Source organism: Corythoichthys intestinalis, chromosome 8 (genome assembly GCF_030265065.1).
Source record: "Corythoichthys intestinalis isolate RoL2023-P3 chromosome 8, ASM3026506v1, whole genome shotgun sequence".
NCBI lineage: Eukaryota > Metazoa > Chordata > Actinopteri > Syngnathiformes > Syngnathidae > Corythoichthys > Corythoichthys intestinalis.
The window spans coordinates 26,700,283-26,715,183 of NC_080402.1; the positions used below are offsets into that span (position 1 = coordinate 26,700,283).

General features: G+C 41.4%; 1 protein-coding gene across 1 annotated transcript in view; it reads left to right on the forward strand.

The window, feature by feature from the left end:
• si:dkey-92j12.5 (multiple PDZ domain protein) overlaps nucleotides 1–14,901 on the forward strand; it is a 118,168-nt gene that overhangs the window by 18,133 nt on the left and 85,134 nt on the right. Inside the window, exons 10-16 of the mRNA XM_057843319.1 lie at nucleotides 2,165–2,378; nucleotides 2,751–2,825; nucleotides 3,337–3,416; nucleotides 4,857–5,003; nucleotides 9,500–9,685; nucleotides 9,774–9,935; nucleotides 13,523–13,732. Coding sequence (XP_057699302.1) covers nucleotides 2,165–2,378; nucleotides 2,751–2,825; nucleotides 3,337–3,416; nucleotides 4,857–5,003; nucleotides 9,500–9,685; nucleotides 9,774–9,935; nucleotides 13,523–13,732 — 1,074 coding nt within the window. The remainder of the gene's footprint in view (nucleotides 1–2,164; nucleotides 2,379–2,750; nucleotides 2,826–3,336; nucleotides 3,417–4,856; nucleotides 5,004–9,499; nucleotides 9,686–9,773; nucleotides 9,936–13,522; nucleotides 13,733–14,901) is intronic.

Consider the following 14,901-nt stretch of genomic DNA (forward strand, 5'->3'; position numbering starts at 1 on the left):
ACGAAGCCACTCCTTTGTTGCCCTGGCTGTGTGTTTGGGATCTATGTCATGCTGAAAGACCCAGCCACGTCACATCTTCAATGCCCTTGCTGATGGAAGGAGATTTTCACTCAAAATCTCTTGATACATGGTCCCATTCATTCTTTCCTTTACACAGATCAGTCGTCCTGGTCCCTTTGCAGAAAAACAGCCCCAAAGCATGATGTTTCCACGCCCATGCTTCACAGTGGGTATGGTGTTCTTCAGATGCAATTCAATATCCTTTCTCCTCCAAACACGAGAACCTGTGTTTCTACCAAAAAGTTCTATTTTGGTTTCATCTGACCATAACACATTCTCCCAGTCCTCTTCTGGATCATGCAAATGCTCTCTAGCGAGCCGCAGATGGGCCTGGACCTGTACTTTCTTCAGCAGGGGGACACGTCTGGCAGTTCAGAATTTTGAGTCCCTGGCGGTGCATTGTGTTACTGATAGTAGCCTTTGTTACTGTGGTCCCAGCTCTTTGTAGGTCATTCACTAGGTCCCCCCATGTGGTTCTGGGATTTTTGCTCACCTATCTTTTTATCATTTTGACGCCATGGCATGAGATCTTGCATGGAGCCCCAGATCGAGGGAGGTTATCAGTGGCCTTGTATGTCTTCCATTTTCTAACAATTGCTCCCACAGTTGATTTCTTTACACCAAGTGTTTTACCTATTGCAGATTCAGTCTTCCCAGCCTAGTGCAGATCAACAATTTTGTCTCTGGTGTCCTTCGACAGCTCTCTGGTCTTGGCCATAGTGGAGTTTGGAGTGTGACTGACTGTGTTGTGGACAGGTGTCTTTTATACCTCTTGACAGCCAGAAATCTTGCTTGTTTGTAGGTGACCAAATACTCCACTCTAATTTGGAAACAAATTCTTTAAAAATCAAACAATGTGATTTTCTGTTTTTTTTTTCTTCTCCACATTCTGTCTCTCATGGTTGAGGTTTACCCATGTTGACAATTACAGGCCTCTCTAATCTTTTCAAGTAGGAGAACTTGCACAATTCGTGGTTGACTAAATACTTAACCACTGTATATACATGAGTGCATTAAAAAGAAGTCCTTAATGTATACTGGTACTAGTAAGTGATTGTGTTAATGTAAGATGAGAAACATTGCTCTGTTAGTCCTAGGGTGCTGCTAACCTAACCTTAATTATGGTATTATTTCACGTGAACGTACCTCATAGGTATTACTTAACCTTAATTAACCATTACTGAACGTTTTTTGGACCCTTATTGTAAAGTGTAGCAGATGTGTCCCTTAACTAAGAAATGATAAATTCTTAAGTCCCCCCCCTTAACCTTTATTAACCATTACTGAATACTTTTTGGACCCTAATTGTAAAAGGTAGCACTTGTATCCCTTAACTAAGAAATTTTAAATGCTTAAGTTCCCCACCCCCTTAACCTTTATTAACCATTACTGAATGGTTTTTGGACCCTTATTGTAAAGTGTAGCGCACGTGTCCCTTAACTAAGAAATCATAAATGCTTACGTTAACAAACCATAACCCTAAACCCTAACCCTATATAGGCGTTTTTTTTTTTTTTAATTTTACCAAACCATTAGTTACTGTCTGGTTATGCATTAACTAATGCATTAAGTAATGCTTTAACTCATGTTAATTCATATATTTGTGCACTTTGAGATTTGTTTTTCAAATGTAAAGTGCATTATAAATAAAATGTATTATTATTAGTAGTAGTAGTCAATGTTAGATAAGCAATAATATAAATGATTGTAATGTTACTTAAACATTAGTTATTGTCTAAAAATGCATTAACTAATGTTAATTAAGGGACACTTATTGTAAAGTGTTACCTGTATTTTTATTCACTTGGGACAGCAGTAGCTTCGTTTGGAGGGATCATTACCTCACAGGGAAAGCGGGTGTCACCAATTCAACAATTCAACGTTGAGGTTGGAACTTGCTTATCATGATGCTGGTTAATTTTTAATACACTTCAGCCAGCCTCCTTATTGCTATTTTCATTCTCCCTCAGTCTGACACTAACTCATTTAATATCCATTGTTGTTTTGTAGAAACAGTTGCTGTAATGTTTTCATTTCTTTTGTAGCATTTTCTAGACTCTTCCTTAATCTCTCTCACGCTCCCTTCTCGGTGTCACTTCCACAGGTGGATGGCGTGAGCCTGCAGGGCTGCAGTGAGCAGCGTGCAATGGAGGTACTGAGGAGGACAGGTCCTGTAGTCAGACTGAGGCTGCTGAGGAAAGCTGTCCGTCTGAGTCACATCTTGCCCCCGGTGCCTCCACTGCAGCCCCTTCGACACTCCCACAGCTTTCACGAGGGCTATCCTTACAGAGTTGGCCTAAACAAGATTCATGAGACAGGTTAGATGTGGAATAAACATAACACACTTGGTTTATTTTTCACATTATTTCTTTGTTTTGATGATGAGGCTCACCCAGAGGTCCCAGATGATATTCATAGACATTCCTAGCTTCCTTTTTCAGCTTCAATGAACAAAGAAGACCACATACTGGTATTGAACATGTGCAATCTATTGACATTCTGTGCAAATGCTTCCTTTGCCCAGGTAATAAGGCTTGCTTTTGATTCACCCAGTCAGAGAGATATTTGTTGACCCAGTATGTGCTTGCAGTGCATCTCATTAAATTGTATTGGGGTCTAGTAATTGTAACTTTGACTTTATTCATAGTGTGGTGACACGCATGTTTGTTAAAATCTTTGCTTTCCCTCAGGAATATGCTCACTGCGTGAAATCTCCCGGCGGGCTGCATACGCCAACAGACGGCCCCGACATGATTCAAGAAATGGTAAGCTCCCCTTTCCTTATGCTGCACTGCAGTCTGCAAGTGGATGATGAGACTCACTCTGATACTCTTAAGTAGGCTTGTGGAAGAGCGATGTAGCGGCAAAAGCATGCTCTTTGATGAGAGTCTATTTATAGTGTTGTGCAATCATGTGTTTATCCAACTCATTCAGCTCCTTCCAGATGATTTGCCTCTTAGCTTGCCTGCATATGTGTCTTTATAGACGGCTATCTTCTGGTCTGATTGGGGAGCTCGCTTAAATAAGCCTTGATTAGTTTGAGGCATTCCAAGATCAAGTACAGGAAAATATTTGTTTGACAAAATGTCTTATAGTTGGTTTGATAAAGCACCCTTTTTTGTACAGACATATTGTTTGCGCCAAGTTCAGATGTTGTCTTCTCTTTATTAAACAGTACAGCTAATGACTCAGTGTTTTCTATTCTATTCAAATGGGAATGAGTAACCCAGACCAATGACCATAATAAACTGTTTGGGGGTTTGTCTTTGACCCCAGGAGTGCAACTGACACCGGCAGAGGAAGAAGACCTAAGGATGAGGTGGCAACGTGCTGTTGGACCACGATACGAAGTCATAGTATGTCTGTTTGTAAATATTTATTGCACACATTGCTTAATTGTCCATTTATGTTGTGACTTTATCCCTATTATTTCTGATTTTTGTTAGTACTTGTCCTTAAAGCTATAGCATAACATGGCAAAAGATTCATCATACTACCTGAAGATCTGTGTCGTTGTAGGCAAACAATACATATCCCGTGTGTTTAAGATATTGTAAAAAAAAAAAATCCATAAAAATATCTACGTGCAAGCATGTAAGAAAGTCTGTGGTTTCTTCTAAGTTAATGGTTGCATAGTGAATGATGGAAAAGATGCGTATAAGGAAAATGTGATGTTCATATATATATACTGTACACACTCAACTAAATGTCACCTGTGTTGGCCAGATATTATTCGGTAGCCGATATTATCGGCTGATGATATCGGCCGATAAAAGTATTTTAAAATGATTTTGGATAATATCGAAATCAATTTTTCAATATTTGCTTTGGGCTAATATGCATATGGCAGTGCTTTTATGTCCATTTGTTGCCTGCCTGTGTATCTGGTGTTTTCACGCCCCCTGCTGGCGCTTAGTGTAATTAGTTTTGAAAAAATCCAGCACTTTCTATTGACATAGTCATATGTCGACGCAAGCTCATTTCAGATAGAGAAAGCTAAATGGATGAGCTCATGTCTACAGCCAGTGTACCATAGCAGTTCTTGCCATCTCACCACGTTGTTTGTGCCTTATACAAGCATGGCTTGTAAGTTACATTCAACCTTTGATTTATATCCATGAGCGTTTATTGGAGATGAGTATATTTCGTTTTGTTTGTATTCGCGGTAAAATCTGGTTACATTATTTCATTGCTTGCAAGCTGTACTGCCAGCTGCTATTTAAATTGACATGTGGTGTATACTTTGCTTTATTTGTGACTATTTCATATTATTGTCACAATGTTTTGTTGTTTTAATAATTATAAAAACTTATCAGTGCTCTTGTCAAGTGAAAGATAACCACAGAAAAGCAAATTCACCATAACTCCAGTGTTTGACTTCTCTTTTAGAGCCGGATTTGTTCGCTAGTTGTCGATTTGTGTAGCCACACACACATTGAGAACCGAATAAGTGCCTTATTGGCTCTTTGCACTCTCACTTGATTAAAGACCTGATGTTTGCACTATTTTGATTTTAACAATAAATAAAGTTTTGCAATATAGCCTCTTTTTCCATAACTTCAGTAAAAATTTTCTGTTCTTCACAGAATGTTGGTTTGGAAAACATAGAAGCTGTTACATGTATCATTATTAAAGCATCCAGTGGGGCATCACAGTACAATTAACCATGATATATTAAGTTCCGGCCGCATTTTTCAGTACTGGTTTGATCTCGGTATCGGATTTATGGAGTTGGACAATATTGGGATATCAGTTATCGGTTAAAAAGTTAACAATTTTTACTCTTACCGTTTTAGGTTTGCCAGCTGGAGCGTTTCAGTGAGACGAGTGGCCTGGGCATCAGTCTGGAGGCTCGGGCTGGACATCATTACTTGTGCTCCGTTTTACCTGAAGGCCCAATTGGCCAAAGTGGCAAGATTTTTACTGGGGACCAGATACTGGAGGTAAGGAACTAAAACTTGTAAAGAAGTGAATATTTAGTTGTTGTTGTTGTTTTTTTATGTCTTATTGGACAAAGAAGAGGAAAACTGGTGAATGGGTGATTAGCTTGCCTCCATCTACTGTAGGGGTGTCCAAACCGGTCCTCAAGGGCCATTTTGGGTCTTGATTTTTGTTCCTACCAATCGAGCACAGACAGTTTAACCAATGATGTTTCTGCTAATACAAGCAGCATCTGACTGCAATCAACTGACTGCACTTGTAAGACACCAGATTGGTGAAATTGTGTCATCTTGTTTTGTTGGAATGAAATCCATCACCCACTGCAGCCCTATGTGAAATGACACTCCTGATCTGCTGTATCCACACAGCGTGCTGAGAAGGAAAACTTAGTTGAAGCCAATTAGTTGTCTGGCTCAAACTGAGTTGGGATGTGTTTCTCTCAGAGTTCATGACATTAAGATTGCAAGTTTATAAGAAACGATATTATTATCATGAACATTTCATTTAGGTCAGCTTTTGAGGGTACAGTTAAGTTTAGCAAACAACCGATAGTAATAAAAAGGTGGATGTGAGTGTGCCCTGCATTTCTGCACTTAAGGGGGCAGAGTTTGCACTCCCACAGCTGCCGTGAGCAAGTTCACGAACCCACGCATATTACTCGTCCTTCGTGAAGAAAGGTTTGCCTGTTGAATTTGTAAACCATTTCCAGTCTCCAAATCCAAGTAGCCATGTGAATACTGCAGCCATTTGTGGGCCTCTGCTGTCCTCCTTCAGTCCAAATCTCTGTCACAGTGCAATGCTTTGATCTTCACCTCACCATTCCAGCATGGCAAAGATGATTTTTTTTTTCAATTTTAAAACCAACCACACAATTTCTTAGTCTATTTGAATTTTGAGGAGGGAAACTGTACTCTCTGACCCCAAGCAAGATCCACACTGCGAATAACTCTTAATTAAATTGTATTAGAACATTTTATGTTTTTAAAATAATAATTATGATACAATCAATACATGATATATTGGGAAAAAAACATGGATTCACTATCTATTGGTAGTTTAACATTTTTTTTTTTTTTTTTATAAATGATGATTTAACATAAAAAGCACTACACTAAGAACACTAATAAAAATAATGCACATTGCCATTCTCGTTTTTGCATGCCTCTGATTCACCTTCAAGGTTGGCCACAGTCTATTGAGCATGTCATACTTGCTTGAAGGATGGTGTCACAAAAACAATATTTCAAATCTGAATTGCAAACGGTTGTATATATTTTCCCTTTCGAAGTAATTTCCCACAGATTATGACACACTTTTATAGCCTTCTGTTCTAGGCCTTTGTGCACGTCTCCATAAGACATCATCATGGCAATCGTAATGTTGTCCAAGAATTTGCTATGGCTGCCAGCTTGATGAATGCGTCGAATATACAGTGGGGCAAATAAGTATTTAGTCAACCACTAATTGTGCAAGTACTCTCACTTGAAAATATTAGAGAGGCCTGTAATTGTCAACATGGGTAAACCTCAACCATGAGAGACAGAATGTGGAAAAAAAAAAACAGAAAATCACATTGTTTGATTTTTAAAGAATTTATTTGCAAATTGTGGTGAAAAATAAGTATTTGGTCAATACCGTAAGTTCATCTCAATACTTTGTTGTGTACCCTTTTTTGGCAATAATGGAGGCCAAACGTTTTCTGTAACTCTTTACTAGCTTTTCACACACTGTTGCTGGTATTTTGGCCCATTCCTCCATGCAGATCTCCTCTAGAGCAGCGATGTTTTGGGGCTGTCGTTGGGTAACACGGACTTTCAACTCCCTCCACAGATTTTCTATGGGGTTGAGATCTGGAGACTGGCTAGGCCACTCCAGGACCTTGAAATGCTTCTTACGAAGCCACTCCTTTGTTGCCCTGGCTGAGTGTTTGGGATCTTTGTCATGCTGAAAGACCCAGCCACGTCTCATTTTCAATGCCCTTGCTTATGGAAGGAGATTTTCACTCAAAATTTCTCGATACATGGCCCCATTCATTCTTTCCTTTACACAGATCAGTCGTCCTGGTCCCTTTGCAGAAAAACACCCCCAAAGCATGATGTTTCCACCCCCATGCTTCACAGTGGGTATGGTGTTCTTCGGATGCAATTCAGTATTCTTTCTCCTCCAAACACGAGAACCTGTGTTTCTACCAAAAAGTTCTATTTTGGTTTCATCTGACCGTAACACATTCTCCCAGTCCTCTTCTGGATCATCCAAATGCTCTCTAGCGAACCGCAGACGGGCCTGGACGTGAACTTTCATCAGCAGGGGGACACGTCTGGCAGTGCTCCCACAGTTGATTTCTTTACACCAAGCGTTTTACCTATTGCAGATTCAGTCTCCCCAGCCTGGTGCAGGTCTACAATTTTGTTTCTGGTGTCCTTTCACAGTTCTTTGTCTTGCCCATAGTGGAGTTTGGAGTGTGACTGACTGAGGTTGTGGACAGGTGTCTTTTATACCGATAATGAGTTAAAACAGGTGCCATAAATACAGGTAATGAGTGGAGCCTTGTTAGACCTCGTTAGAAGAAGTTAGACCAGGCAAATCATCTATTCTGTTACTATTGGAACTCAGCGCCGCATTCGACACGGTTGATCACAACATACTACTCAGCAGATTGGAACAGTGGGTAGGGCTTACTGACACTATACTTCAGTGGTTCACATCCTATTTACATGATAGGGATTTCTTTGTATCAATCGGAAACCATCAGTCAGAACGAACCAAATTCACGTGTGGAGTCCCTCAAGGGTCAATTCTTGAACCACTCTTATTTAACATCTATATGCTTCCCTTAGCTCAGATAATGGAACAGTATGACCTCTACTATCACGCCTATGCAGATGACACACAACTGTACATTTCTGTGTCCCCACATTATTATAGTCCCTTAGTCTCCCTGAGTAAATACATTCATCAAATCGATGAATTGATGTGCCAGAATTTTATCCAGTTAAATGTGGAGAAGACAGAGGTGATCATTTTTGGGCCAAAAAAGGAAAGGTCAAAAATAAGCAGGCAACTTAGCTCAATGTCACTTACAGCTGCAAATCAAGTCAGAAACCTTGGCGTAATTATTGACTCAGACCTAAAATTTGATAGCCAGCTAAAGTCCGTCACTAAATCCGCTTATTACCACCTAAAAAAATATAACCAGAATTAAGGGGCTTCTGACTCAACAAGACATGGAAAAACGCATGCATGCATTCATTTTCAGCAGATTGGACTATTGCAACGGTATATTTACGGGTCTTGATAAAAAATCAGTCAGGAAGCTGCAGCTAGTACAGAATGCTGCAGCCAGAGTCCTCACAATTACAAGGAAGCTGGACCACATTACACGGGTTTTGAAATCGCTACACTGGCTTCCAGTGAGTCAAAGGATAGACTATAAAATACTACTGCTCGTCTACAAAACACTTAATGGCCGTGGACATGCTTGATTTGTTAGATTCCTATGAGACATCTAGAACCCTAAGGTCGTCTGGAACGGGTCTTCTGCATGTTCCAAGAACAAGAACCAAGCAGGGTGAGGCAGCATTTAGTTATTATGCTCCTCACCTCTGGAACAAGTTACCTGAACGTCTGAAGTATGCTCAAACTGTTAGCTCTTTTAAATCAGGGTTAAAAACGCTTTTGTTTAGCACTGCATATCCATAACTGTCTATATATTTCAATCTACTTGCTTTCTATTCCTCTTGTGCTTATCTCCATTGCTGATTTCAATCATTATTAGTAGTAGTAGTTTTTGTTTTATTTTTATTTATTCATTTTTATTCTATTTGTGATTAAATGCGATTTTTATGTATAATTTTATTTCCGATTTTGATTGTCTTGGTTTTTACGTTGTATTGATTTAAATGTGATTTTTATGATCTTCATGTGATGTAAAGCACTTTGAATTGCCTTGTGTTGAATTGTGCTATATAAATAAATTTGCCTTGCCTTGCCTTGCCTTTGACAGCCAGAAATCTTGCTTGTTTGTAGGTGACCAAATATTTATTTTCCACTCTAATTTGGAAATAAATTCTTTAAAAATCAAACAATGTGATTTTCTGTTTTTTTCCACATACTGTCTCTCATGGTTGAGGTTTACCCATGTTGACAATTACAGGCCTCTCTAATCTTTTCAAGTAGCAGAACTTGCACAATTGGTGGTTGACTAAATACTTATTTGCCCCACTGTAATTGTAAAATAAAATGTGATATTGATTACCCTTAATGCTAAAGTACTGTAATACAGTAAATGCCTTGCCTTACCTTGCATTTCCAGTGAGAGTCGAGTAAAGTAACATTCATTTATTTATATAGCCCTTAATCACAATAAAACCCTCAAAGAGCTTCAAAGCCCCTGAGCTGACAAAGGAAAAACGTGTGAAAGAAATGGCCCAAAAATGCCCTATAAGTTGTTGTTGTTTTTAATGTCTGTAACATGCACAGAGTATAATCTTAATTGCAGGTGAATGGCATCCCACTAATTGGAGAGACACACAAAGAGGTTGTCAACATCCTCAAGGAGCTGCCCATGTGTGTTTACCTGGTGTGTTCCCGCATTGTACCCCCTGCCATTCCTGACAGTGATGAGGACGAAGAGGAGGATGGCCAACTCACCCTGAAAGAACTACTGGCTGAGTTCAATGACAAGGTGAATGCAGGAAAGGCCAGAAGTGTGTTAAACTGCTTTTTATTCTTTTTACTGCTGCAGGATAAACTGTTTTTTTCCCTTCTCCCAGTTGGATCAGGGCTGCGTTATTCCCTGTCCTACAGCCGAGGACATCACAAAGCGTGGCGTGCCCCCTATGTCTCCTCCACTGGCCATGTGGGAGAGAGAGGCACAGGTGGTAGAGCTGGAGAAAGGCGAGTCGGGATTGGGCTTCAGCATCCTGGACTATCAAGTAAGAGACAGGAACCTCAACCTTTCTAAATATAGATCAGACTGGAATAAGCTGCAGTCTCACAAATCAGGGGCTTCAGTGAAGAAAAAAGTGAAAGGCTATCTACAAGCACTTTGGGCAAAGTTCATTTTCTACAGGAATTAGTACAAATCACAAATGAACTTGTTCAGTTCATAATTGCACATTTTAAATTAAGGTTATCATTTATAAAATGAGCTAGCTCTCATTTGGGGTTTCTTTTTTGTTCACCACTTTGTTGCTGTGAGCTGTTACCCTCATAATCCTGGCATTTCCCCATTGTTGCCACCCACTCAAACAATACTAAAATCCCCTCAAACACGACACTGGACTTCAGTAAGAGGCGTTTCAAAATACAGTGGTACCTCTATAAATGAAGTTAATTCATTCCAGTACTTTGTTTGTCAGTGAAAATGATAGTATGTCAAGCAGGATTTACCCATAAGAATACATTATAATTCCATTAATTGGTTCCACAGCCCGAAAACCTACACTAAATGCTTAATATATACTGTATATATTTTTTCTCTCTTTTTTTTTTTTTTTTTTTTTTTCTTTAAACCTGTCCTGTTCAGCTGTTTGAAACGGAGAATGGAAGTCTAAGTGCCCGGTTGGTCTGAACAGTTTTAATGTTTCACATTGAGAGTATGACATACTCCCATTGTGATCACTCAACATACCTTGTTGATTATGACAAACCAGCGAACAGGAAGGGGTTATGGGGGAACAGAAGAAAAGAAACACAAGAGAAGAAAGAAAAGAAAAACAACAACAAGAAATACATTGAACATCTACACCAGGGGTCGGCAACCTATGACACGCGTGTCAGCATTGGCACGCGAAGGGTTAACCAGTGACACGCGAGCGCATGGCAAAAAAAAAAAAAAAACAAGAAAAAAACGCCTTTTTACCTGAATTTCAGACATTTTCTGTTGCGCGCCCTGTTATTTAAGCCACACACACATCCAAGGTAATTCATGTGTAAAGAGACATGGGATTTACTCACGTCATTGCTTTCACGTATAAAAAGATGTCCCGAGAATGGAGCGGGTTGGACGCTTTCACAGACTTGTCCCGTTTTGCCCACTGGCGCTCTCTGTGCGGGAAGGGCCGCTGGCGCGATTTTATAACCTCTGACATTACGTCATTTTTGGTAGGCATCAGCTGTCACAATGTTGGTCAAATCGTGTTTTATTCCAGAGTCAGCGTTCCCAACGTCGTAACTGCAGCCAATTCAATCTCATCAAGACTGTATTTAAGAGTGTTATTCCCCCACCAAGATCTGCACCCGCGGCTCCACCCAGGCTGGTATGGGGCTAGATCAGTCTTCTAGCCCCACACGCCCGCGCCTTCCTTGGGCACCACGAGAGCTCCACCCGGGCCCGCGCCCGAGGCTTCCATGCGCACCATGAGAGCCAGCCTCCTCGGGGAGAGGCGGCTCCACTCGGGTTCTCGCCCGAGGCTTGCGTGCGCACCGCGATAGGGAAGCTTTCTCTCCCCGGGGAAAGGCTCGCTCCTCGCGGCTCCACCCGGGCCCGCGCCCGCGCCCGAGGCTTCCATGCGCACCACGAGAGGGGGCTCCACTCGGGTTCTCGCCCGAGGCTTCCGTGCGCACCGCGATAGGGAAGCTTTCTCTCCCCGGGGAAAGGCTCGCTCCTCGCGGCTCCACCTGGGCCCGCGCCCGAGCCTTTCGTGCGCACCGCAAGAGCCAGCCTCCCGGGGGCCGCGGCGGCTCCACCCGGGCCCGTGCCTCTCCCCGGGGAGAACAAGTGTCAAACGTCATTACGAGACAAAACATGAAAATTCATTCAAGGAGGAGTCTGACAAGGCAGAGACATTAAAACGTGCTGTGTCCAGGTAGTGTAAACAAAAACACCCTGAAAACCTTTTGTCACTGCTAAAAACACCGCCACCGAAGCAAGCTATCACTTTGCTCACTGCATTGCAAAGCAAGGAAAACCTGATGAAAAAAAGAAAAACTGATGGCGAATATATCAAAGAGGCGATCTTGTCAAGCTCAGAGGTTTTGGTTGATGGCTTGACTAACAAAGAGACACTCAAAAAAAAGGGATAAGCAGCTAAAAGTCACAAAGTAAAACCCCGAAATCAGAGCTGAGCCAAGGAAAACAGGGCCAGGGATCACATTAAGGTAGGCATCTTTTATCTTTGTAATATAAAAGAATATCTAAAATGCTGCATATAATTTACTGTTTAAGTTGATAGTGAACAACTAGCTCGTGAACTGTTGCACTTATTTTCAAGTTTTGACATTTTCTACAATATGCATTTATTTTTTAGTTAATTGAAAAAGAATGGTAGTTATACGATTTCAATATATGTTCATGTTGTTTTCTTTGGGGTAAAATTACAGCTCTGTTGGATATAAAAAATTGGATGTGCGTCATTAATCTCGGTGTGGCACACTGATTGACAAGAACATTTGAAAGTGGCACTCCACACCAAAAAGGTTGCTGACCCCTGATCTACACTAACTACTAATATGTTGGTGCTATCGTCAGCTAGATGTACTTTCTGTTGACACCATGTGGGGGGCCTGTTGACCAGGGAAAGAGGGGGACGGGGGTGGGGGAGTCTATAAGCTAAGTGATTGAGAGGGGTAGAGTGTACACAAATCAGCTCTGTGATCTAGAACCCAGTAATCGTGTGAATCCCTTGTGAGTGTAAGCCCGACGGTGACCGACCCTACACCGCCCCATCGCCACTCCCGGCACCGGGACCCCCTACCCGAGTGCGCCCTATCACATCCAGCCGCACGCTAGCCCCACCAAGCGCGCGACAGCCACGCAGACGAGCGTAGACACCACGCGGGCGCCAACCCAGGGCCACGGCTCCCACCCAGCCAGCCCGGGGAGGGAGGGCGTGGGGGGGCGCGAGGGGGCGCGGTGCTTCCCCCCCCCGGCGGGCGTGGCTCCGTCCACCAGAACCACCGGCGGCAGGGCAGGAGAAACGCCAGGGCCCCGATCAAACCCTGCCCCAGACCACCCACGGCGCACCCACAGCCGCCCTCATTCATTCATTTTGTCAACACTTATAGATTATTTGATTTTTTCTTTTATCCCAGACAATTGCTTTAGGTCATCAGAGTGTCTGATGAAGGCGGAAGTTGCCGCCGAAACATGTCAGGTAAATTAAAAAAAACCTTAAACAATTGTCTGGGATAAAAGAAAAAATCAACTAATCTATAAGTGTAGACAATATGAACTCGATACAACTAATGATAATTTTCACCTTAACTTATAAAGACTGGCGAGCAGAGGACGAGGAGGGCCATGGAGATCGTAAACATTTTATGGACGTATTGTACCACTGGAAAGGAATCTGCAATAATGTGGAAGAACTGTTTGTTGAAAATCATGACCAAAACAAGACAGCTCTCGTTAGCTATTCTCAAGGTGGCTTCGACAAATAGATGAATATTTTATTTTGTGTTTGTTTGTGTAAAGAACATCAGAGATAAATTGTTTGTTTTGAATTTTAGATATTAACTAGGATTTTCAAGTGTGTGGAAATCTTTCATGTGTGTCTTCATCCATATGCTTGTTTTGCAGGATCCGGAGGATGCCACTAAAACAGTGCTGGTAATTCGCTCTTTGGTACCGGGCGGCGTGGCTGACCGAGATGGCCGCCTTCTCCCGGGAGATCGCCTCATGTTTGTCAATGAGACTGATTTGGAAGGCTCCAGTCTGGATTATGCTGTGCATGTGCTGAAGTCCACTGGCTATGGCCCTGTGCACATTGGTGTTGCCAAACCACTGCCCGTAAGTTTGGGAAACTTGATGTATATTTGAATAAAATCCAGGCCAAAATGCAAACAATGCCTCAAGGCAAATCTATCACTTTGTTCCAAACGTTTCCTTAGTTTTAAAAATATAGTCATGGCATGCGATATCGTCTTAGTTTACAGAGGTGTTGCCACAGGTGTTGTTAACTTGAACCTCCTGTATACGCTTCACTTAAATTGGAAATCATTTGGATATTATGCTTTTCCGGCAATTAGTCCACTGTGTGCTTATGCCTCTGTGTTTTGTGCATCCTTTTTGTTCCGCTTGTTTGTTTCTTGGCAGTACGCACTAAGGATTAGCGCCACACAGTCTGCTTAGGTTCTCTCAATTTTCTCTATAATACTTCATTTTATTTTTTCTTAAACTAGAATCTTAATTTCATTGAATTTCCAATTAGTATTATTGTAAGCAAAACCCATTTCAAATGTGTAATGATATAACCTTTTTATATCAACCCTTGTCCTTGAAAGAAACCATCAACACAAATCACGATATGCACAGTTCATTAAGATAAATTTATGGGACTTACATTTAAAACAAAACTGTTATATTCACAGTGATATTAACAACATTATTTAATTGAAACTTTCATAGACACTTTAATTTAAGGGTTAGTATTGTGGAGATTGTTGTGTTGTTGAGCTGTACCAGGGTTAAAGATGCCACTTCCCAATTGCCCATGGCACGCAAACAATCATCAAGGCAGGCTAACAAAACAAAACTTTGATTGAACAAGGGTATGAAAATAATATACATTGTTACCTTGACATACAATCTTTTCGACATCCAACATAAAATTTGACTCGCCATTTGTTTCTACATCCAATGACATGCTCGAAATACGACGATTTATGACAGCGCCACAGTTTCTTTGTCTTCCCACAAGACGGACGCACGGCGGATTTTCCTGTCAGAGAACTCAACATGGGTTCCAAGAATGTTAGTGCAGGAGGTGAAAAATGAAAAAGGGGAGGCTTATCATTGAAATGAAGATAAAAATAATAGAAAAATATGAGCGTGGTGCGAGCGTCCGTGAACTGGCTCAACAATACGGCAGTAGAATGTCTACGATCTCCACGGTCCTCCTCCGACCTCCGTTCGCCAGTCTTTATAAGTTAAGGTGACAATTATTATTGTGGTAACAT